At 46.6% G+C, this 22269-nt stretch overlaps 1 protein-coding gene across 1 annotated transcript in view; it reads right to left on the bottom strand.

Moving 5' to 3' along the window:
• LOC129208196 (unconventional myosin-X-like) overlaps nucleotides 1-19476 on the bottom strand; it is an 87355-nt gene extending 67879 nt beyond the window's left edge. The window contains exons 1-5 of the mRNA XM_054830529.1: nucleotides 19372-19476; nucleotides 14841-14939; nucleotides 10038-10196; nucleotides 4550-4737; nucleotides 4172-4306 (exon numbers count right to left, since the gene is read on the bottom strand). Of these exons, the coding sequence (XP_054686504.1) occupies nucleotides 4172-4306; nucleotides 4550-4737; nucleotides 10038-10196; nucleotides 14841-14939; nucleotides 19372-19476 (686 nt within the window). The remainder of the gene's footprint in view (nucleotides 1-4171; nucleotides 4307-4549; nucleotides 4738-10037; nucleotides 10197-14840; nucleotides 14940-19371) is intronic.
• Nucleotides 19477-22269: the final 2793 nt, after the last annotated feature.

Raw genomic sequence — 22269 nt, 5'->3', positions numbered from 1 at the left:
TGTCGTTACTTAAATCTTGCTGAGGTTGATACAAGCCACACGTTTCCAAGCAGAGGGAATATCCACACATTATAGATTGGAAAATTTCATTCTGAGAGTGCCACATCATCCGCTTCAGGAAAAAAAATGTTGCAAAAAGCCCCTATCACCAAACTTCAGATGGGTGATGAACTGAAGAATTTTGTCTCCTGGTCACCTTCCTGTCTTCAAGAGGTTCATATAACATGGAAAATGGTGAGAGAAAATGCAGCTTGGTTCTTGCTCCACAGAACGGTACAAGGGAAAAGCCTAAACCATTCAAACTGACACACTGAATCCAGGATTAAAATATTCATTTTTGCAATTTAGCCAATTCTAAAATAATCTGAAGGCCTGAAAAGCAAGGAGTCACGGAGATGCTACAAGAACAGCCTCTATGTGGTCATATTTAATTTTAAAACTTACATAGTTTTTAACAAAAATTATTGCTGTTATTACCCTGAGAAATACTGACTTTTTGAACATCTCCATCAATCTACTGTGCAGAGATGGGCAGATACAGGATTATTCACAAGTTAATAATTATAACATGACAAATAATCACAACTACAGATATCACTGGAGTTTGCCAAAGGCTTCAGGCCTTGCAAGTGTTAGCTAAGTGAGAGCCGTGGTTGTGGGAAAGGCCCAGAAACCTTCAGGAAACTTCAGGCAGTGTTTTCCCAATTTTTCTCTTGAAAATATCACTTTAAAGCAACAAAAGCATAGAAATGAAATTGCTCTGTTATAACATGTTACAACCATAGAAACCCCAGTCATAGACGTCTTTGTGCACAGATCAGGAGGTAAATTCCTTGCCCTGGAGAATTTGAACTCCAAGACCTACGCCTCTGAAACAAGTATGTAAATAAGGACATTGCGCAGGAATATCCCAGTGAGCGCACCAACGCCATGAATCAACAAAAATTAATGGGGACAACCAGAAAAAGGGAGGACAGGCTTATGTTATATGACCACCACAGTTGCAGTGAGAGTGCAGTAACCAGCCACCCAATCTTTATGGCTCTAAATCATATCAAATTAGATAAGCAAAGCACAAGGAAGTATCTTTACAGTTTACTTCAGCAATGGGCTCGTGCACATGAGTGTGAAAGTCTCTCATGCATGGGGGAGGAAATAAGCACATGGGGGTTTGAGGCTGGCGGCAGCTGCAAGGCAGGAGGGTGGGTGAGCTGGCACAGCCAGGAATGAGGGCAGGTGCCTGGGCCAAGCAAACTGCCCGCGCCAGCAGGCACGTCACAACGTGGCATTTGATGCAGCAGTGAACTGCGCAAGGCGGAGCGGCGCATCAGGAAGGTGATGCGGGCTGTGGGCAGGGTGTGCTGCAGGACTCAGAATGATGGGAACCAGCTTCAGCAGAGCAGCAGAAAGCGAAACCTGGGTTTTAGAAATCACAGAATCATAGAATGATTTGGGTTGGAAGGGACCTCAAAGATCATCTAGTTCCAACCCCCCTGCCATGAGCAGGGACACCCTTCAACAGACCAGGTTGCCCAAAGCCTCATCCAACCTGGTCTTGAAATTAGAATCAAATATTGCAACATATGCAGCTCCAGGATTCAGATGCATAGCTGAAGATAAAAATGAAGATTCGAAGATTAGAAGGATGACTAAAAGGAGAGGTGGCTATGCTGTCAGCAGTGCCACCCAACATGGAGAAGGGAGATTCAGAGTCAAGCAAGCAAGAAAAAAAGCTAAGAGGAAAGTTAGCAGCATCTTTAATGGACTGATGGTATTTCCAGGGAAAACAGACCAAATCAGCAGTGCCAAGGGAGTTTTCAGAGCCTGATTTCTGAGAAACACACCAAGCGTGAATGATACAACACACCAGCAAATGATAGACAGCTGACATAACGCTTTGTTTGCAATACTGTCTGAAATGGAGAAAGAATCCAGCATTGTTCCTGGGTACGTGCTGGGGTACAAGGATGGAAATCTGCCGTAAGCTAACCCAAGGAGGGCCACTGGCAGAGCAAGTGAAGCTGAACTGCAAACGTGTGAGGTAGACTCGTTAGGAATGGCAGCAGCTTCTGGCTCTGGGCCAGGTCCTCAACTTCTCTTCTTCAGAGAAAAGGTGACAAATCAAATTCTCTTGCACTTGCATTGCAATAGCTCACGTAGCACTAGAGACGTACACAAAACGGGTCGCAAGCTCTTACTCCACCTCACAGCTGTGGGATCTTGCAGACTCAGGAATCACCTACCTACCATTGTAAGCTTTCTGGATCACAGTCAAGTTACCACTTAACCACTAAGCGGGCTTGAGCCTTCTAAGCTGCTTGCCTTAAAGCAGATTTTGCAGATCTTGAGTCGTGACTGTGTCGCGCTTAAGAGCTTTTTCCAATTTGCCAATGTCCCTGGTAAAATCTGCACCTGCAAAGGATAAAGCATCCAACAACGGTCTCTCGAGCACCAGGTCCAAAGACAGCAACTCTTCTGCTCAATGCTGCTCTGCTTATAAGGAGTGTAAAAACTGCAATGCTCTTGCAGCTGCCACATTAGATGCTGCATGTCTGCTTAGGCTATTTTCACCACAGTTGCTAGTAACTTTTTGAGTCACTGTCTTCTAGGAAACATTCCTTCTCTCTACTCTCTGGGCCCTCAAATATGCCACTTGCATGAGGGTCACTTTTACATAGATGGTTCCAAGGAGTCCACTTTATTACACAACTAGATCCTGTTGCAGACATCTGATTTGCTCCTCTGGAGGCTTCTGCAACTATCACAGGCTCTAACTGGGACCAAGCTGCAGCCTCGCCCTTGACAGTACCAAACTGCAAGACCCCAGCAAGGTCCTCCAGGCGCAGGCAAGATAGTCTTGTGTTAGGAAATGTTTAATTTATTAAATAGAATTCAGGTGTTAAGAAAAAGGAGAACATGAACAATAAAACAGATACTTAAGTAAACAGCTTTGCTCACTCTTCCCAAGGCTTACCTGAAAGTCAAACACTGATTGACCTCCTTTTCTCAGCCTCAGCTTCCATTTTTACCTCAGGTTACCACCAGTCCCTCGCAACTCCCCCCACAAGGCAGCGGGCAGCGCAGGAGGTCACACACCTAACAGTTTCTTTCTATCGCTCTTTGCCTCTTACTGGTTGTCCTCAGCTGCACTTTGCTTCTTCAGGTTTTCCTAACACTTTTTTCCTTGGTGTCCCTGTTCCAGCATGGGTCACCCATGGGCCATGGTCCCTGCCCTGGCATGGGTCATGGTCCCTCAGAGGTGGCAGGACCTCCTCTGGCATGAACAATCCCCCACAGAGCATGTTTCCATCCCCTCATGGCTGCCGGTTTCTTTCCCAAACGCGTTTGACCCGGGCACCATACGCTTCCTGGCCCGATGCCTGGCTATGTTTTGGTGGGTGCCAGCCCCAGCCGGGACCAGCTCTGACCAGCCCGGAGCCTCCTCCCACACAGAACCCACCGCAGCCCCCAGCAAACATCCTCGCTTGTGCCCCTCACAGCTCCCATGGACATTTCTCTGTGAAATTGCCTGCTTAGACAGCAAGCGAGCTGCAAGGTGACCCACAGGACCTCTGAGGGCAAGACATACTGGTGGCCTGAAACAAATGGAGGCCAAGGGAGAGCAGGGGCTAGAGGAGGAGACCAAGAGTCAGAGCGTGATGGAGACTCACTGCAAGCACAGCCACAACTGAGAGCTGTGGGAGACAGGGACGACCTCAGACAGCCAGGGAGGGACGTTACCCACATCCCCTCCAGCCAGTGCCATGAGAGACGTAGAGCTGGAAAGAGGGACAGCGCAGTGACGTGTGGGTGAGCTCAAGGGTCAGCCAGGTGGGCACGGGGGATGAGTTACTGAGGAAAGGAGAAATCCCAGCCTTGGCTAGAGCATTAATTCTCCAGCTGCCATGCACACCCCACACTGCTTTTGGAAAGAAGCCTAATTCATCCACAGGCAGCTGGGAAAGCAGCCAACATCAGGTGTCCCGGCAAGACTGCGACCTCCGCATTTCCCTGACGTGACATCATTCAGCTGCATGATCCTCACTGCCCAGGTTCGGCTCCATCCACGGCCCGGCTGGCCAGAAGGCAGTGTCCCCACCAAAGGCAGGCTGCCCCAGCACACCAGTGTCCATGGGGATGGGGCCCTGTGCACCCATGAGGGTGACCGTACCTGCTTTCCAGGATGGCTTCTTCCACATGGGTGGTCTTCTCAGATGCAGGGGCCCCAAGGGAGGTCTGGCTCATGGCTGACAGAAATTTCAGCAGCAACTTGGTGCTCTCAGTCTTTCCAGCTCCACTTTCTCCGCTGTTGAGAAAAACCATACATTTCATTCACAAATCCAGGACAAAAAGAGCTAACAATAATCCCACCCACGGCAGAGAAGTGATCTCCAGGAATAAACACATAGCATCTCCGCTCTGGCAAGCGGGAAGCAGGCAAAGGGTAGGGAGGATGGTGCGGATATTTAGGCAGATGTCATTGCAAACAAAGCAGCAGGAGCAAGGCATGTAATGCAGTCAGGGAGTAGCTGGTTCTCCCATTTCTAACCTTATCAGAACACACTGGCTGTCATGACGCTTCCACAAGCAGCAGTAGCACTCATTAGCGGTGGCGAAGATATGGGGAGGCAGCTCACCCAGGCGGTGCTGTCTGTACAGGTCTATGGCATCCACACTGTACAGACCAGGGATGGGTTTGTAGGGATTTACTGATGCCAAGATGGAACCAATGTTTGTCTAGGGGGAGAAAACAAAACACAGCAAGGAAATAAAGCTCCTGGAAAAATAAAAAAAATCACAACAAACCTGGACCCTGAAATCACTCATGGTTAAGGGACAAAGCCTGAATAAGGAAGTTGGGCTTCAGCAGAGAGCTCCCCAATTTGGCAAAGAATATCAAACGCCAGGGCAGGGGCTGCACAACTGGGTATGGATGGGACAGTGTGAATTTTGCTGCTTTACAATAAAATGTTCATAGTCTGTTGTCTTTGCTAAATTAAGCTGATGTAATTTAAAAACATACCCAGCTACCTTGCAGTGTGTTTGAAGCTGCAAAGCAGAGCCAGGACTGAAAGGAGAGTCAGGAGATACCTTCAATGTCCCTAGCCACAGTCTTAAACAGAGGGGGCTTGGCAGGGTTCAAACACCTCCTGAACAAAGAGGTGGGAGACAAACACACACACACACACGTGCAAAGAGTCACTAAAGCATATCATTTTTCTTCTGCTGAAAAAATGCTGTTTGGAGCAGCTTAAGTCATGTGGTAAGCCAAATCAAAATTGACAGCTGAAGATGAAGCTCAGGATTTCAAGTCAAAACATTTCTACATTTTATAAACATTTTATTTTTAAAATATTTATTTTGAAAATCTCACAGTTCAAGAGTTAGTAAGGTTTCAAATAAAATACCCAAAGCCTAATATTGAATTTCAAACATATTCTTTTGTAAAGTCAGAAGGAAATTAATTTTGGTTTTTGGGGCATGACTTTTTCGGTTCAGCCAACCAGCTCAAATCCAGTTATTCTCAGAGCTGCAGTTCAGAGCAATGGTGCCACCTCTCTCCTAACAATGGCTTTGTAATGTGGTCAACATCCAGCTTAAATCCTGCTGCTGGTACGGTGGCATCCTTCACAGGGACATCTTGGGCTGCTCTACTCCAGGAGTAGCCGTTCTCAGCAGGGTTGACAGAGGAAACACTAAGATTACTGCAGTAGGTGCCAAGCTTTGTGGCCAGGGACAACATCTAGTATTATTTCCAAACCACGAACTACGAGTCACCACACACACATACAAGGAATTGCATGCATCCATTGGAGAAGCTGTAAATGAAACACTTGGTGACAAGACAGACGCATGCTTTCTCCCTGCCAAATGAAATCTGGGGCCATACTGCAATGCCAAGCGCTGAAGCCAGACTGATAAGATGCTGTAGGCACAAAAATATTTAAGACCCATTTATTAAAGCAGCAGTCAGGGATCATCAGGGAAGAAAACCCATCACCTCAGCCTAATCGCATTATCGGTATGAACAGGCTAGCACGGAACAAGTCCTGAGGACCCTCTGACATGGACTTTTGTGGGCAGAAATATAATTCATTGGTGATGAAAGCAATAAGCAAGCAGATGATCTTCGGCAAGACAGGTGGGAGGAAATAGGAAAGCACTGAGAGAAAACACGGATCGGGAAAAAGCACTGTACAAGCAGCTGAGCAACAGACATCGTCCAGAGACTGCAAGACATATGTCCATCCTAACAGTTCTTCCAGACCTTCACAGCATTTTTTTTGTCTCAGATGTTTCATTCTGCATTTCCCACTCTAGTTTCAGCTCTCCCAAGGAACAGAGGCCTTTTCAGAACTTCTTCCACTATGGCCATTTCTTTCTAACATGTTTTTAGGAAGCTTTTCTGTCTTCCAGTTGCAGCCTCCCCATATCCTACAGTCCCTTTAGATAATTTCTATCCACAATTTGTAATAGCAGTAGCATTTGTGCAACCATGTACATACCAGCCACTCTATTAGCAAGGAACGATTGTCCCCAGAGAACTCTGTAGAGCAGGACAAGCTGCGCGTGACATGTCTACTTCTCAAGACAGTAGATCCTACTTGGGTGGTTAGGCATGGCAGAACTAGGGACAGCACAAAATGTGGCAGTACAGCCCCTGGCTCATTTATAGATAACTCGCATTATGTTGAGTCTACTTTTATTAAGGGATATAGGAAATGCAGGAATGAAGGTGGAAGATGCACTACTAAAAGCTGCAGGCTGCTGCTGTGCTCACATAATTTCCTTAAACAGTTTGGTAGAGCTTTGTTTTCCAAAGAAATACTATCAAAGGTACTGTTGAGATTGCCAGTATTCCTGTAGCAAATTAATTACGGGTACCACACCAGTCTAGATATACTGCTACCTACACTCCCTGACCAGAAAGGATCATAGAATACCAGATTGGAAGGGACCTCAAGGATCATCTGGTCCAACCTTTTGTGGCAAAAACTCTGTCTAGACAAGATGGCCCAGCACCCCATCCAGCTGAATCTTAAAAGTGTCCAATGTTGGGGAATCCACCACTTCCCAGGAGAGATTATTCGAATGGCTGTTCTCATTGTGAAAAATTGTGTCCAATCGGAATCTCCCCAGGAGTAACTTGTACCCATTAACCCTCATCTTTTCCATGTGACTCCTTGTAAAAAGGGAGACTCCACCTTTGTAGCCACACTTTAAGTACTGGAACATGGTGATGAGGTCTCCCCAAGCCTTTTTTTTCCCCCAAGGTTAAACAAACCCAATTGTCTCAGCCTTTCCTCATATGGCAGGCTTCCCAGTCCTTCGGTCATCTTCATGACCATTCTCTGGACCCTCTCCAGCCTGTGCACATCTCTTTTGTATAGTGGGGACCAAAACTGAAGACAGTATTCCAGGTGTGGCCGAACAAGTGCTGAGTAGAGTAGGATAATGACTTCTTTATCCCTGCTGGTGATGCCCTTGTTAATACAACCCAGCATCCTGTTGGCTTTGCCACAGCAGCACACTGTTCACTCACATTGAGCTTGTTGTCTACCAGGACTCCCAGGTCCCTTTCCACAGGGCTGCTCTCCAGCCAGGTGGATCCCAGTCTGTGCTGCACTCCCGAATTATGTTTTCCGAGGTGCAAGACCTTACAGTTGTCCTTGTTGAACTTCATAAGGTTCTTGTTAGCCCATTCTTCCAGCCTATCCAGGTCTTCCTGCAGGGTGGCTCTCCCAAAGTGTCCACTTCCCCTCTCAGTTTGGTATCATCTGCAAACTTCATCAGGGTGCACTTGATCCTATCATCCAGATCATTTATGAAGATGTTAAACAGAGTTGGGCTCAATATCAATCCCTGGGGGACCCCGCTTGTGACAGGTTGCCAGTTTGAAAAAGAGCTATTTGCCACCACCCTCTGGGTGCGCCTGTCAGCCAGTTCCCCACCCACCACATGGGCCACTTGAGTAGACCATAACACATCAAAAGGGTGTTCCTCTCTAGGAGCTCATGGTAGGGTGCCTCCAGGTATACAGCTCAGAACCACACTGCCCTTTTTCACAGCACTTGTCCACTTTGCATTCTCAGTTTTCCATCCTCTCATTAATTTATATTATTATTATTTTTAATACTGGTTTCCAGTATTCCAGGTTACCCATTCCTTAAGTGAATTTGTTTTCCAGAAAGTGATATTTGTCACATGTTTCTAATCTCTCTGATTTCCTTCCAAATATTTTTGACCCTGACTGATAGGCATAACTCCTCTCAGTATAGCTTCACCTGCAACCTCAGCCTACTATGTTCTATCTGTGGGCACCGTTGAGGATAATATTAAATGAACTCAAGCCCTGTAACATTCATTCACAGATCACTGCAGGTCATTAGGTGGCACTACAGCTGACACTCTCAATTTCTGCTTAACGGACAACTATACGCAGCTGGGCTGTGGCAAAACCTGATAGTTAGTGATAAGGTAAATGCAATATTAATGTCTGCACTGCAGTAATGCAAGATAGCACTTGTATGGTTTGGTGTCCTCTGGGTCAGGTATTGCGCAAAGGCATACGCAGACACACTCAAGGAGGGGCTTGCAATCCTTCACTGAAGGGTTCTTCCCAGGGCTGAGCATGTTACAGAAATCAGGCCCCTTCATAAATCTCAAAAAAATTCAGATTGGAGGTGCACAGCTGACACTTATGCGCTATGCACAGGCAAAAGATGACATCATATTTAAACTTTAACACTTTTACACATGGGTGGAGGCGGCACAGAACTGATGCTGAATAGGAGAAGGAATGACATCAGAGCTAGAGAAAAGGCTTAAGGAGATACAGCTGCTATGACACTGTCACAGTGCTGGCGTTGTGGCAGTTCTGGTGCAAGGCACAGACTGAGAAGGGAGAGAATCCTGCCTCACATTTTGAGGCGTGAGGAAGAGGAAACAGGAGGAATATACTCAAATGGGCAAATTGCTCTACGACCACACAGGACATGTCAAACAGAGGTCAGGAAGAGCAGCAAGGACAACAGCCATCAAAAGGGTGTGTGCGCATGGGTACTGCCACAAGGTCACAAGGCTGTGTTGTTAGACAACAGGCAAGGGGGTCTACAGCAACAAAAAAGAGAATTTGCAGTCTCCTCTGCATCCTGGTGCAGGAGATGGCTCAGAAACGGGGTCACTTTATTGATCATTTCCTGGAATACAGGTGCATATGGTTTGGTTGCCTTGGTAACAGTTGCTATGCAACAGATAGAGATTTACATTTTCCTGTCATAATCTGAAAAACCCTGTGTGCACATAGCATGGACAAGCAAGGTGAGAGTAAAGCAAGGTAAGGCAGTCTTTGTAATATATCCTCCTTGTCCTCTCCAAGTCTCAGCAGAGCATGCTGCCATCCCACCACTCCAGGGATGCCTCATCCCAGGTGTGCTTTCCCTCATGAGTCCCTTTCCTGATGCTTGCCTCCCTCCTGAGGGCCTGAGAGGGAAATCAGGAGGTGCTTTGAGTATTCATCTGTGCAAGGAGAGCAGAACAACTCAAAAAAATGCACAACTGCATGTAAAAGCAGAAGAATTAGGCAAGAGTTTTGCTTTCCTAGTTTTGCTGAGCAGTAGCTTCATCCGGATCAGGAGGGATACTCAACAACAACCTGTGTACACTGCACTTTCCAGTTTGCTTGGCCATATAAACCTCTGAACAGCAATAATGGGGAACCTGGGGAACGTGAATGCCAGCTTGTAAAACACAGATGGTCATGGAGGATACAGAGCTGCACAATTACCACAAAGTCTAGAGGTGAACATTCATGTTTTGGAAGACGTTCGTCTATAGATGCAAAGAGGCCCCTCTGGTAGGGGTAGGATCTCACAGGGCTAATGGAACTGGCATGGAAGAAAAAACCTCCATTTCTATCCACATGAAAATGCTCAAGAAACAATGCTAAAAATCAATATTTCACATGCAAAGTGGCAGCCCTGAAGCTAAACAAAAATCATTAGCCAGAAGGGATGTTGGCCAGCTTGAGCACTTACATAGATGTTACCCTGTTGATAGCGCTGGTGCAGGTTAAGCAGAATGGCAGCTTCATGCAGATCTCCCAGCATGGACATGTCTTCTACCCCATCAATGCTTGTCTGGTGCATCGGCAAGACCTTTTCCCTGGAAAGGGAGGCCTTGGGGTACTGGAATACCTGGAAGAATGGGGAGGAGGACAAATAAGCTCATGACACCTGGGCACATGGTCTGATTTCCTACCAGAAACATGCCCCTTTCCACAGCTTTATACTTCAGCACTGGAAAAGGAAATGAATGAGGCACAGATATGCTCCCTGGTTTTATAGTCATTTTCTTCTGTTCTTGTTCATACCTATTTGAGTTCTCTGGCCAGAAACCATACAGCACACTCCCTTCTTTTGCTACAGAGTCAGTCTCTCGCCTTCACTAGTGACACGGACAGATCAACGCAAGGTTACTTGATTTTTACCAAAGTCCTGTAAGCAGGAGCAGGGCACCAGCTTCCAGCTGCACTAGCTGGACAAGTATTACACACTCACTCATGACTGAATAATGATGGCAGCTGCTCCCAAGAGACCAGGAACAGTCTTTCACAAAAACACAGGTGGGGTCATGTCTGACTGTGGGGAAGCTGAGGAAAAGTTTATTCACCTTCCAGGTTTGGCCCTGCACTCTCTGTAGGAGCAGCCACAGAGTATCTGGGAAAGGTTGTCATGTCAAGAGCAAAGGAAAGCAAAGCAGATGAGAAGCCAAATATAGTAGTGACATCCTGTGTGCATGCTGGCATGTATGTATCTGATGCAGCTTTCAAAGTGTTTGTACAATGACAGCTATTAACTTTTATCACTGCCCTGGGAAGTGCCCTCTTCCCTCTCTATGTGGTTGCACTCTTTTGCTGCATCCTCAATTGCTGCATCCTTCTTCCTGCTAGAGCTTCCTCCTCCTCCTCAATAACCCACTCTTCAGGTCAACTTCTTCACCCCCTTTCAACATAGCTCAGATTACGTGACTGTTCGCCTTCACCATAGCCACATCCCAGCCCTCCTTTCCTCCTCCTCAAGCACGATGCTGGCATTTCACAAAAGTTATTTCAGTTGCTTCCCACTCTTGGATTCAACCATGTGCCATCTCCCATCCAGCATCCCAAGCTGCACTAGATGGTAAAAGCCACAATAGACAGATGGGAGACTTCATACAGGCAGCCCGGAGAAGCAAACTGGCCCACGGTAACCCTTCCAAAGAAACTTGGGGGTTTCCTTCCTTTCCAGGGCTCTAATCTCTACCTCATTTCCACCCCTGCTTGTCAGCCCTCCCAGGTGCCAGCAAGAAACTTGTGGACTCCATGATCTAAAACATTGATCTAACTGGTTTCTCCTGCCTGCTTTCTTGGAGTCCTTGGGCTGCCGTAACTGCTAGGGAGAGGCCAGCCATGCAGCTGCAGGCTGAAGACAGAATGAGGACACCCTGCCCCCTCCAGCGAGTCCCTTGCAGGGCACTCACTGCTGCAGCGCATTGCAGGTGCCCAGCGAGCACCCCTTTGCAGCTCAGGGCTGCACCCTTGCCAGCGCAGGGAAGGAATAACCTGGCACAGGATCCCTTTACAAGACCCCCATGATGCCTCCAAAAGCCTGCACAGTAAAACCAGCAGCTCTGTTCCTGGAGGGAGCTGGGGAGGAGAAGCAGGCTCATTTCCCAGATGTGTTCACCCCAGGTCTGCCCAGTCACACCTAATGAGACAAGGACTCGGTCTCTTCCACTGGGAGACTGCCCCACAGCCCAATTTTCTCATCAGCCAGGATGCTTTCAAAAAATATATAGTCCATGTTCATGAACAGCTTAGAACAAAGCCCACTCCAGCACACAGGCTCTCTCCAGGCCTCTCTGGTCTTTCTCACACCACTTCTGGACCTGGGTATCAGAGATGTATGACTCTGCCAGCAGCAGGACCCCCCACTCTGCAAGCATGGCCCAAGAAAACCACACACTTGGCTTTTTTCTTCAGAGTAGAGGGCTCAGGCACTTCCACAAGGGAACTGAGGGAGCAGGAAGGGAAAATAGGACAACTAAATTCAGGGGAGAATACAAGTTGCAGATGCACAACGTAAACCAGACTGTCAGGAACAAAACCACTACAGCACCTTCAACCATGAGCCAGCAAACCACCCTGGCTCTCCCTTCACTGCTGAGTTGGACAAATTTTGGAAGGGGACAAGTCCAAAATGGTATTACGTGATCTTTCCTTACATGTGTCTCGTACTTACTCATTTACCACTGCGTTGTCAGCATTCGTGGCTATTTGGGCCAGAACAGAAACATTAAGAAAACATCTAGGGAAAAAGCTGAGTGGACAAGTGTCCCAAAAGATACCAGGAGGTTGGCAGCACCTGTGCCAAGAGGCTGCTATGCATGAAAAATACTTATGTGATGGGTCAGAGCTTGTTTACTTGCTCTTATAGACAACACAGGAGAAAATGGGACCCTGAAGAGCAACAGTGATCCTAAATGTACAAGTAAATGATTAGTAGGGATTAGATCATCACCTGTTAAACTTGTGAGCCACCTGATTGGGTTTATTCAGTCTAACTACAAATAAGCCATCAAATACCACACAAGCATCTCAACACAAACAAAGGTTTCTACTTTCTCCCCAGTGCTAAAGTGATTTTGTCTCAGCTTGAGCCCACAGTCAGAACAAGATGACCAGGATTCTCTCCAAGGCCCTGCAATGGTCAGGAATAAAGCAAAACCTGGCCAGCAGACAAGCCAAGATGAAGATTGCCAACCCTGCTCACCAGGCTGAGCAAGGGAGAAATGTTTCCTTCTCAACCTCAAATCCATCCATTAGTGCAACCCTGAGCACATAAGCAAAGCTCCCACCTGGCATCTATGTTACATTTGTCCATAAAGCTTTTAGCTGGTCTGTCTGGACTGTGGTTTCTAATCTTGTGTTTCATAAGTGTCAGCTCCTCCTTTCCTCCCAGGAAGTCACACTTCTGATGGATTTGTTGCTGAGGTGTTTTTAAGGAAGTGGAAACAAATGGCAAAAGCTCTGAAGCATGACTGGACTTCTTACCTCGGAGCTGCAGGAATGCTGGGCCACAGCAAACATAAGGACACTAGATTTAGGGATCCTAAAATCAGAGGGATCAACTGGCCTATCCAGCCCAAAGTAAAGTGAAGATGTTTTCGTCTGAGTTTTCACGTGGGGTAGGACAGCCAGTCCCTCCTGCAGTTATGAATCAATGAAGCACATAGGACAGCTATTGCGGAAGGCACTAATAAAGAAAGCCTTTTAATGATCACCATGTGCTTTTTCCTGCATAAGGCATAAGGCACATGCTCCTTCAGCCTAGTGGTTTATTCTTTCATGGAGGTAAAAACCCAAATCCAGCTTTTTTTTTTTTTTTAAGACCTGTGACTTTAAGACCCAGCATTGACACAGGCTGGCAGTGGGTGCACCCACTCAGTTGGCTCTGTGGTGGGATTTCTGGTGTCCTTTCAGAGGTGCCAGGTGCATTTGGAGGGGTTTCCAAGGCCACAGCAGCATATCAGATGAGACAGGAGCAAGTCTGGGAGAGTTACAGAAGTACTCACCATTTGTTGACCCTCTGCAGGCTGCTGCATTACCTGCGATGAATGCCCCTGTGATCTCTTAAAATGAGTTAGTGACTATCCAGCACTCCCAAAACAAGGCAACTCTTCAAAGAAAGGATCTGAGAAACTAGAGTAACCAGATGGAAAACCTATGTGTCTGCTAGGTAAGTTTCTGTCGCTGAGAAACAAATCAGGCTCTTTAAAAAGGAATCATTTGAAATCTAGCCCTTTCAAAGCAAGACTAAAAATATGACAGTCCTACCACTGACTCTCCACAAGCTGCAGTCCTAAAGCCCCTTTCCCCCTGCGCCCTCCTTTGTTTGCCAGGTAAGAGGCTGAAAAAAAACATTCAATTTTCTGTAACAAAGAAGCTGCCTGCAGAGCACCCTTCACCAAAACAGCGGAGCAGATCTAATTGCTCACTGCTGGAAGGCACAGTCCTGCCCATCTCCCCATGCTCCTCACAGCCCAGGCATGAGTTTGACTCACCAAGAACATCAGTGAAGGCAGTGAATAGTTTTCCCAGGGTTAGGGAGCCGAGCTGACTCACTGAGGACTTGGATGATCCCCAGATGTCCCTTCCTACCACTATTACTCCATGAACACAGCAGCAGGCACGCCAGGGAACCACAAGGAACACAGGGCTGGAAATAAGTCAGGGAAAAGACCTGATCCCTATTGCTGGCAGCGAGCTTTGCTCTCAGAGGAGCTCAGCTGCCCTGTTGAACCGTCCTATGCGTAGCTGCTGCACTTAGACTGCCAACTGACACAGGGAGCTCACTTCCACATGCCCCTGACCCAAAGGACTGATGGCAAAAGCTACTGAAGCAGACGGTGGTGAGCACAACAGCCCTTACAGCAGCATGGCTTGCAAGAAGCACGTCCTAGCAGAAAGGGCTGCTGAGTTGGTAGAGCTGCCTCCTTCCTAGGTGCATTTGGCCAATATAATTGTTTTGCTGGGCCGTTAATGCAATTCCTTCAAAGATCACACAAGAAAAACCATGCAGAATGAGGTGGGCAGACAAATAACCAGAAAAAAAAAAAAGAGAACAATCTTCTCTTTTTAACCTTTGTTAGACCTTTTGCATGGTTTGTAAGAGAGCCAGGCCACTTTTCAGACAGAACTGCAGCATTTCAATTGATAAATTTCCTTTTAACATGAAGGTCATGCAAGACTAAGAAGTGCAACTTGGCACAGGCTACAGCTTCATGCAAACTTCACTTACCGTGCCATAATCTGAGGTGAAGAGCATGTTTCCATCGGCACATGAGCCAACAGTGCATGGCTGCAGCTGGTCCTGCTCCCGCAGCCATACCCTGGCACCCTGAAAGAAAAAAAAACAAAACCAAAAAACCCCAGAAGATCTTCTGTTAGAAAGAATTAGAGCCTGCAAGATCCACCCCAGGGGTGCAAACATCCAAGGAAAGCTGGGGGGAGCTGCAGTGTTCAGAGGCTACTTCCGAGCTACAGCTGCTTAAAAAATTTAAGCAAGTCCTTCTTACATTTTCAGGGAAACTGGTTTTGACTTTTTTAATGTAACACGAGAGGAAGAAAAAGCAGTTTTAATCAGCTTCATGTGGAAACCAATGTAAGGAAACATCCATTTTTTTATAGGAAGAGTCATGGAAAGATACAAACACGCAGAATAGTGGGTTCGATTGTCTAAGTATTTTCAAACTTAGAATAGCTGGTCATTAAAAGTCATGCTATAATAATAATATAAGAAGTAAAGCATGTTTACAGTTTCATACACCCACACATTATTGTAAGTCAAAATGCTTCCAGAAGTCATCAGCAACAGCTAAGTAGATTTCACAGAGCTTTGTTTTCCTCTCCTGCAAGAGTTTCCTTGGATAAATGACATGACTTGAGTGTTTCTGATGTATATATGATGGCCCTGATGTATATATAGTTTCAAACACACTACAACATCTTAAACTGCTCAGTGTCTCTCAAGACAACCCTGAACACGAAGGCAGACTTCTGGTAACACGTATGCAGGGATCTGCAGTGCGAGCAGACCTCATACCTCACCTACCAAAAAAGTGCTGGGGAAATCAGTTTGCTGGATTGGCCTTTTCTGCCCTGCCTGACGTTGGGACCTGGTACGCGGGAAAGAGCAGGAGCACAAAGGCAAATCAGGGAGAACGTGACCTGCAATTACGCAGAATTAGGCACGTCACACTGCATTTCAGTTATTGCAAACTAATCTGTTCCATATCTTCCCATAGAAATCACATAAACTCTGCTTACGTAAATATTGAGAAAAAGCCAAAGTGCTGAACTGTTGAGTAACATGAAGGCATCCTGCTTTTCATTGATTCATAGACCTACTTTCTTCCCCTAAGTTATTGATTATAGAAGCCCTTACTATCCTCTTAAACCCGTCAGCACCATTAGCTCTCTGCTTATAGGCTTATTATGTTTGAAGAGATACAATAGTATTTCTATATTACATTATACAGAATGTGGAACACTAATTCTATTTTTAATGATTTATTTTGGTTTAGGCAGGCTGTTTTTTTTTTAAACTACTTTAGTCACTTTAAACACTTTAGTACCCTGAATATTCCTTATTGTAGACAATAACTCCAATCTCCAGTCCTCCCAATAAAGGGACTGGTTTTAACAACATTAAAAAGGGCCTACATAACTCTACCTTTGCTGCTGTGTTCTGCTCTAGAGTTTTCACAGCAGGGAGATTAATTTCCCCTCACCGAGTAAATGAAAAGCACTAGTGCATCAGACCAGTACCTAAACCCAAGGATAGCGGGCGAAGATCGCCCTCATGGCCAGTGAGCAATTGAAAGAAATGTCTTCTTACGTTGCAGATTCAAGTTTCAAGATCCTAGAGAGCTGGTAAGCAATGCACTGAACAGAGATTTTGAGGAACTGTACAGAGGTCTTCATGACATCCTCTTACATTTTCTGAAACTCTTGATGCTTGAGACAAAGTGTTCTGAGGCGTCTGGGCAAGACGTTGCTGTTGAGAAATCATCCATTTCCCAAATCACATTCTGACTATTCTGCATAAACATATGCACGGCAACATGCGTTAGCAGAAGATCTTTATACTATTTTCACCAGAGGCTCCTACTACCATCACAGTATCAGGAGCAAAGAGTCAGAAAACAGCAAAGTTGTGCCTGGAGTTCCCAACAGTGGGAAACCTTTTCTAATACGCTTATCATAAACACTCGTTCCCAACAGTGCATTTCAATGCCTTCAGACACCAGTAACCCAAGAGCACATAGATGAGAGCCTGCAGGCAAGTCTGGCAAGTCCAGGCTGACCCAGACCCCTTTCCCAGCAGAAGCCCATGTGCAAAAGTAGTAACAAATACTCCCAAAAGGAGACCTGGTTCTTTTGTACAATATTGCACCATTTCCTACAAACTTATGGCAGATCCTTCTCGTGCTGCTAAGGAGTAGAAGGCAGCATGATGAAACACCCCGGCACTGTGGCACTTCAGCTGCCCAGAACTGCTTACTTCGGTTTACTTTGATGTTGTGGCTGTTTTTACAACAGCAATTGCCTCTGCCCAGTAGAATAACTGCACCCATTTATGTTGTTTCCAAAAGGAACATCATGCTGAGACAGCCAGAATAGGAACCACAGAGTAAATAATTATTGTAACTTCTGCCCAGCATAGCCCCCATTTCCTGAAAGGCCGAGTTTGCTTTAGTGCATCTCCTTCCATCAGCCCTTTTTTCTAAACATGAAATTCCCCAAGGAGCCTTGACTAAATACAGAAACAGATGGTGACACCAAAGAAACTGCCCTCACATCCCTCCCCTCACCCCAATACCACACATTTCATTGATCAGTTGAAAGGATTAAATTGAGCAGAAAGCTTCCAAGAATTGCCAGGCAGCAAGGCTGAACTTCCATGGGAGAAGCAAGGGCAGCAAAGCAGAGCACGGCAGAGCACTGACCCACCAGCTCTGGGGAGTCCCGGCTCCCACAGGCACCACAGATGATGGTAAAAGCCCTGCTCTCCAAGCACAAGAGTAACAACCCCTTGATTTTCTAACTGGGATACAGAAGTGCTCACCTGCATCCAGAGACAGAACAGTTTAACAAAATGACGCAAGAAGCAATCACTGATATGATAAAAGACAGCTAAGGAACAGCAGAGCTATGATTTTGTGTAACTGCTTTCCACCAAATAAAACTGGCTGAATATTGACGATACAGTTAACTCCATGTCCTTATATAATGAGAATAGCTCATCCCTTCCCAATTCTTCTTTTAATTAGGAGTTTATTAGGGGGGTTGTTGGAGTTTTAGGGGGTTTTGTTTGTTTAAGTGCAGCAACAACAGCAGCTACTGAAGGAAAGAATAAAGTAGTAATGAACCAGAGTTCCTGTATCAAGGGTAGGTCACTCAGATGTTAAAGGAACTCTCAGAAACCAGCATCCTCATTCCGATGGCCTCAGTGACAATCCATGAACTGGCCTTGCCACAAAGTGCATAGCAAAGCACAATCCTGAAAACTGATCCCATAACACGGGTTTATAATTTAAAAAATAAAGTTGCTTGCATACCAAGAGCACTGTTTCATCAGTACTGCCTCATTCTCACACCATGATGTCTTTCACTGTGGACAGTAAACTCTAAGATGTCATTTCTCTCCGTTTGCATAACACCTGGCATTTTGGGGTCCTATCCTTGGAAATAAATAACATTTCTTGGTATCCATGATAGCAAAAAAAAAATCAATTGAAGCCACAGATTTCTTTGGCCTTCTGTGCCTTTTTTAGGGTGACTGATACCAGGAGCTCTCTTGCATTCACACGCCTGTATCTGCATCTTGGCAGATGCAGTATGCCAGGTCAGCAGGGAAAGGATGAGGGAGATCTGGTACGCTGTACACCAGGGAAAGGGCGTAGAGGCAGATAAGCAGTGCACTGACTGCAAAGCAAAGCACCCATGTATCAAAATAGAGTGTGTAGCTACCAGCAGGTGTACCCTCCTCATCCAGCTAGTGAAGGCAAAGTATGGTCCAAAGGAGAGACGCAGAACTCTGTACCTGCAGGTGCCTTTGCCTCTCCACAACCTCCCAGCCCAGCAGGAGACACGTTCAGGGATTGACATGAGCAAGCCACTGCTCTGCAACTGTACCACACTTCAGAAACAAGTCGTCATACCCTCTCTCCTCTTATTTGCGTAGTCTAGACTACCCTTGAATCTTCACATCTCCTCAGGACCTTCTCTTTTATGGAAATGGCTTCTTCCCAGGTGCAAGCAAAATGAGCTGCCCCAGCTGTACAGGATTTGAGGAGACAGGCAGCAGTGCTGCCTCTCTCTGAGGGCACTCACATGCCCCATTCCTTCTTGTGCACAAACCTGCGCAACTCCCAGAAGTAACATGCTTGGCCAGGGCAACAGCCACAACGGGTGCATCGTTTTTCCAGGAGTTATTCAGAGAGCAAAAGTGCTTTTGTTTGGAAGACACCTTCCAGTGTGCAAAACATGCACACAACCGTCCACTCTGTTCCCATTATGGGAGGTTTTTGTGATGTTTTCTTTGTGAGGGAACACAGTTCTCAGGCTCCAGATCAACCTGCAAGCACAATACTACAAGAGGCTCTTGCAGTGCCTTGGTTTGGGTAACTATCCCCAATCACTGCTGCGGCCGTTCTGCAAGGGACAGGGATGTCTCAAAGATGGACCCAGCTCCACTGTAAGTCCAAGTCAAAATTCTCTATGGGTGCTGTAGGTTTTCCAGCTATAAGTACTGCATATATACATACCTTTGTCCTCCTGACACACGGAGTCTGTTCAATGGGTATTAGGCATCCAGACTTTGTGTTTTTCCTGGTGATGGATCCATATGCTCCTAGGCTTGGAAGCAGCATTGTGCTAAGCCAGCTCTCTTCCCAGCATCAATGGGCTTTGTGGTTGTAAGCCACACAGCAGAGATTGGGCTAGAAAGGCCCGTGCAATCCAGACAAAGCCAGGATCAGGTTTCAATAAATGCACTTTTCAACAGATTGATCTAGATGATCATGAATAAGTGATAGGACAGATATAAAGAGCCTTAGCTAATGGATACAAGATTGGTGGGGAGGGGGAGTCCCTGACACACTAGACCCATATGGGAAGGAATGCAACCTTGCTGTTTTTCTGATGTCAGGCTGAAATGAAGTTATACTACCAGTCCCTGGGTTATATCTGATCAGCAAACCCCAGACCAGCTGCTGGGAGGGAGGGGGCAGCCCAGGAGGCCACAGGTAAGGAGACAGACAGAAGCAAGAACAGCTGAGCTGGCAGGAGCCAGCACAGAGCAGCTGGGAAGAGGGACGATACCTGCAACAGCAGCAGGGATAACAGAAACAAAAGTCTATTGTAAGGCACAAGGATGACACACTGCAGAGCTAGAAGGGTCTGGATTGCACCCGGGAAGGTCCTGTGCTCCCCACACAGTAGCCCGCTGAGCCCAGGCAGGCTCTGCAAGCCCGCACAACTCAGAGCTGAGCACCAAGCAGCAGCCATGGGTCCTGCTGCTCCGGAGCTGCAGCCCAGGCTGAGCCCATGACTCAGACTAGTTCCGCCAATTAGCAGCCCCACTCCTTACTAATTAAGGAGCAAAGCCCTGTCTGCCAGCAGCTCTGCAGAAGAGCGGTATCAGGAAAAGGTTTGTGCATTTTAAATCATCTAATCTAAGAGCAGTTTGTCACTTCTGGTCACTGATGTATGTGCACTGCTTCCCACCCCTCTTTCGCCTCCCCCTCCCATCTGTTCTGTTCCTCTCTCCTCCCCCAGTTTGGCTGCTGCACAGCTTCTCTTCTCCCCGCTCTCCTGCGGATCTCCCAACTTCAGATACCCCCCAGAAAATGCCTGGTCCTCAAAGGTAATTCTCACTCCTCTCAAAGGAGCAACTACCCACTACAGCAACCACCCCAGCTCCTCACCATGGGAGCAGGGGGAGTGAACCCCCAACTGTTTCTATGTGCTTCAAGGCTGCCCTTTGCCAGAGCACAAGGTGCACAGAGAAGAGGAAGAGGAGGCAGGTGTGCATCCTTCCAGACTTCACTGCAAGCTCTCTCCAGGCCCAGTTTGAGATGAGCTGCCCCCTGCAATCCATTGTGGGTAGTGGGGTCACTGCCCTCCTCAGGTGAAGCAACAGTCCTACAGAGATTGCAACCACCATGGAACTTCTCCTCAACCTTGAAAACACATGCCAACATTCAGTCCACAAGAGCCAGTGGAGCTGCCCAGCACCACTTCCACACCTTCTCTACTTGCTCTTCCCTACCTAAAACTCAAATTAAAACAAGTCATTCCATAGGACACATTACTTAGAGAGCCTGGATACCTACAGATGTGTATTCCTTGTCTGAACATTCCCGACACACTTCAGCAACGTCAGCTTTCCCACATCATCTCTGTAGAAACCCTGAGAAGAAGGAGACAACATCGCAAATGCAAAATCCTAGCCTGGCCCCAGCAAAGCTTTCACCAACCAACTAGTTGCTGCAAACTGAGCAAGCAAAGAGCCATCCCTATCCTCCCCTCAACCTGGACATTGCTTTGGGCCTCCTTTCCCTCTTGCCACCAAATATATAGTGAGGCAGCTTCCTCGCAGCTCCCTCCCTCTCTCGAATTCAGCCAATGGCTTCAAGGCTGAAGCTGGGCTGATGGATGGCTGAGTGGCAATCAAGGTCCACAGAGGAGAGCTCAGGGCCTCAGGAAGCCACCAGGATACAGCAGCGTATCAAAGAGATGCCAGCCCCAGCGTCCTGCCTCCAAGCAGCCACTGTGCAATGCATTTTGTAAAAATCTCAGAGCCCTGAAACAGTATTTCTTCTGCAATGTTTAGTACGCATAATTTGGGATTATGTCGGATACCTTTCTGCATCTTGCCACGTCCTTGACTTCAGTAATTCCCTGCCATGTAGAGTTCTATCATCTACTCACACATTATATGGAAACGTACACTTTTTAATCAGTCTCATCTCTGTGAAGCAGAAAATCCCTTTTTCTCGCAGTCAGAGGTGGAGGAACAGAGGAATCCAATCCACCTTCTCTGTCTCATCCATTATTTTCTGCTCTTTTGCCATGTCTCACCCTATTTGTCATTTCACTAATAAAGTATTCTCAGGGTTTTTAAACTCTTCACGTGAGAAATTTTCCTGGTGTTTGATCGTCCTCAATGTCCTTCCCTCAAACACCACACAGAAAGCAAGTCGAATGTCTCTGAGCTGGGATGCACTGTCAGCCAGTCTGAAATAAGAGTGAACGTGGGGAAAAAGGGGGAAACAGCCCACGCAAGTAAGGAGTTGGGGAACAGTAAAGACAGTAGAGTCCATATTTCACTATTTTCTCTTCTAAAATCATTGGAGGCAAAGACATGTGCTAGCAGCAGCATCCAACTGCTAGATGGGGATGATAGCATTGTGAATAATGATGGAGACATGCAGAAGTTTTTAATAAACATCACTGGAAAGTACCCCTCTTGCATCACAATGAGATGCTGAAGTGCTTTCCCATATATTAGTAAATGGAAAGGATGTAAAGCATCTTTAAAAATCAACAGGTCGAAGAGTTCCCAGAGATCTGTTCAATAAAGTTTCTCACCAGCTGATACTCACTTTTGATAAGCCTGGTAATGCTGAGGAAATTCCAAGAGACTGGAAGGGTCAGAGCCT

This window comes from Grus americana, chromosome 6, assembly GCF_028858705.1.
Source record: "Grus americana isolate bGruAme1 chromosome 6, bGruAme1.mat, whole genome shotgun sequence".
NCBI lineage: Eukaryota > Metazoa > Chordata > Aves > Gruiformes > Gruidae > Grus > Grus americana.
Note: the sequence above shows the minus strand (reverse complement) of the source record. Positions and strands in the feature narration are given on the sequence as shown.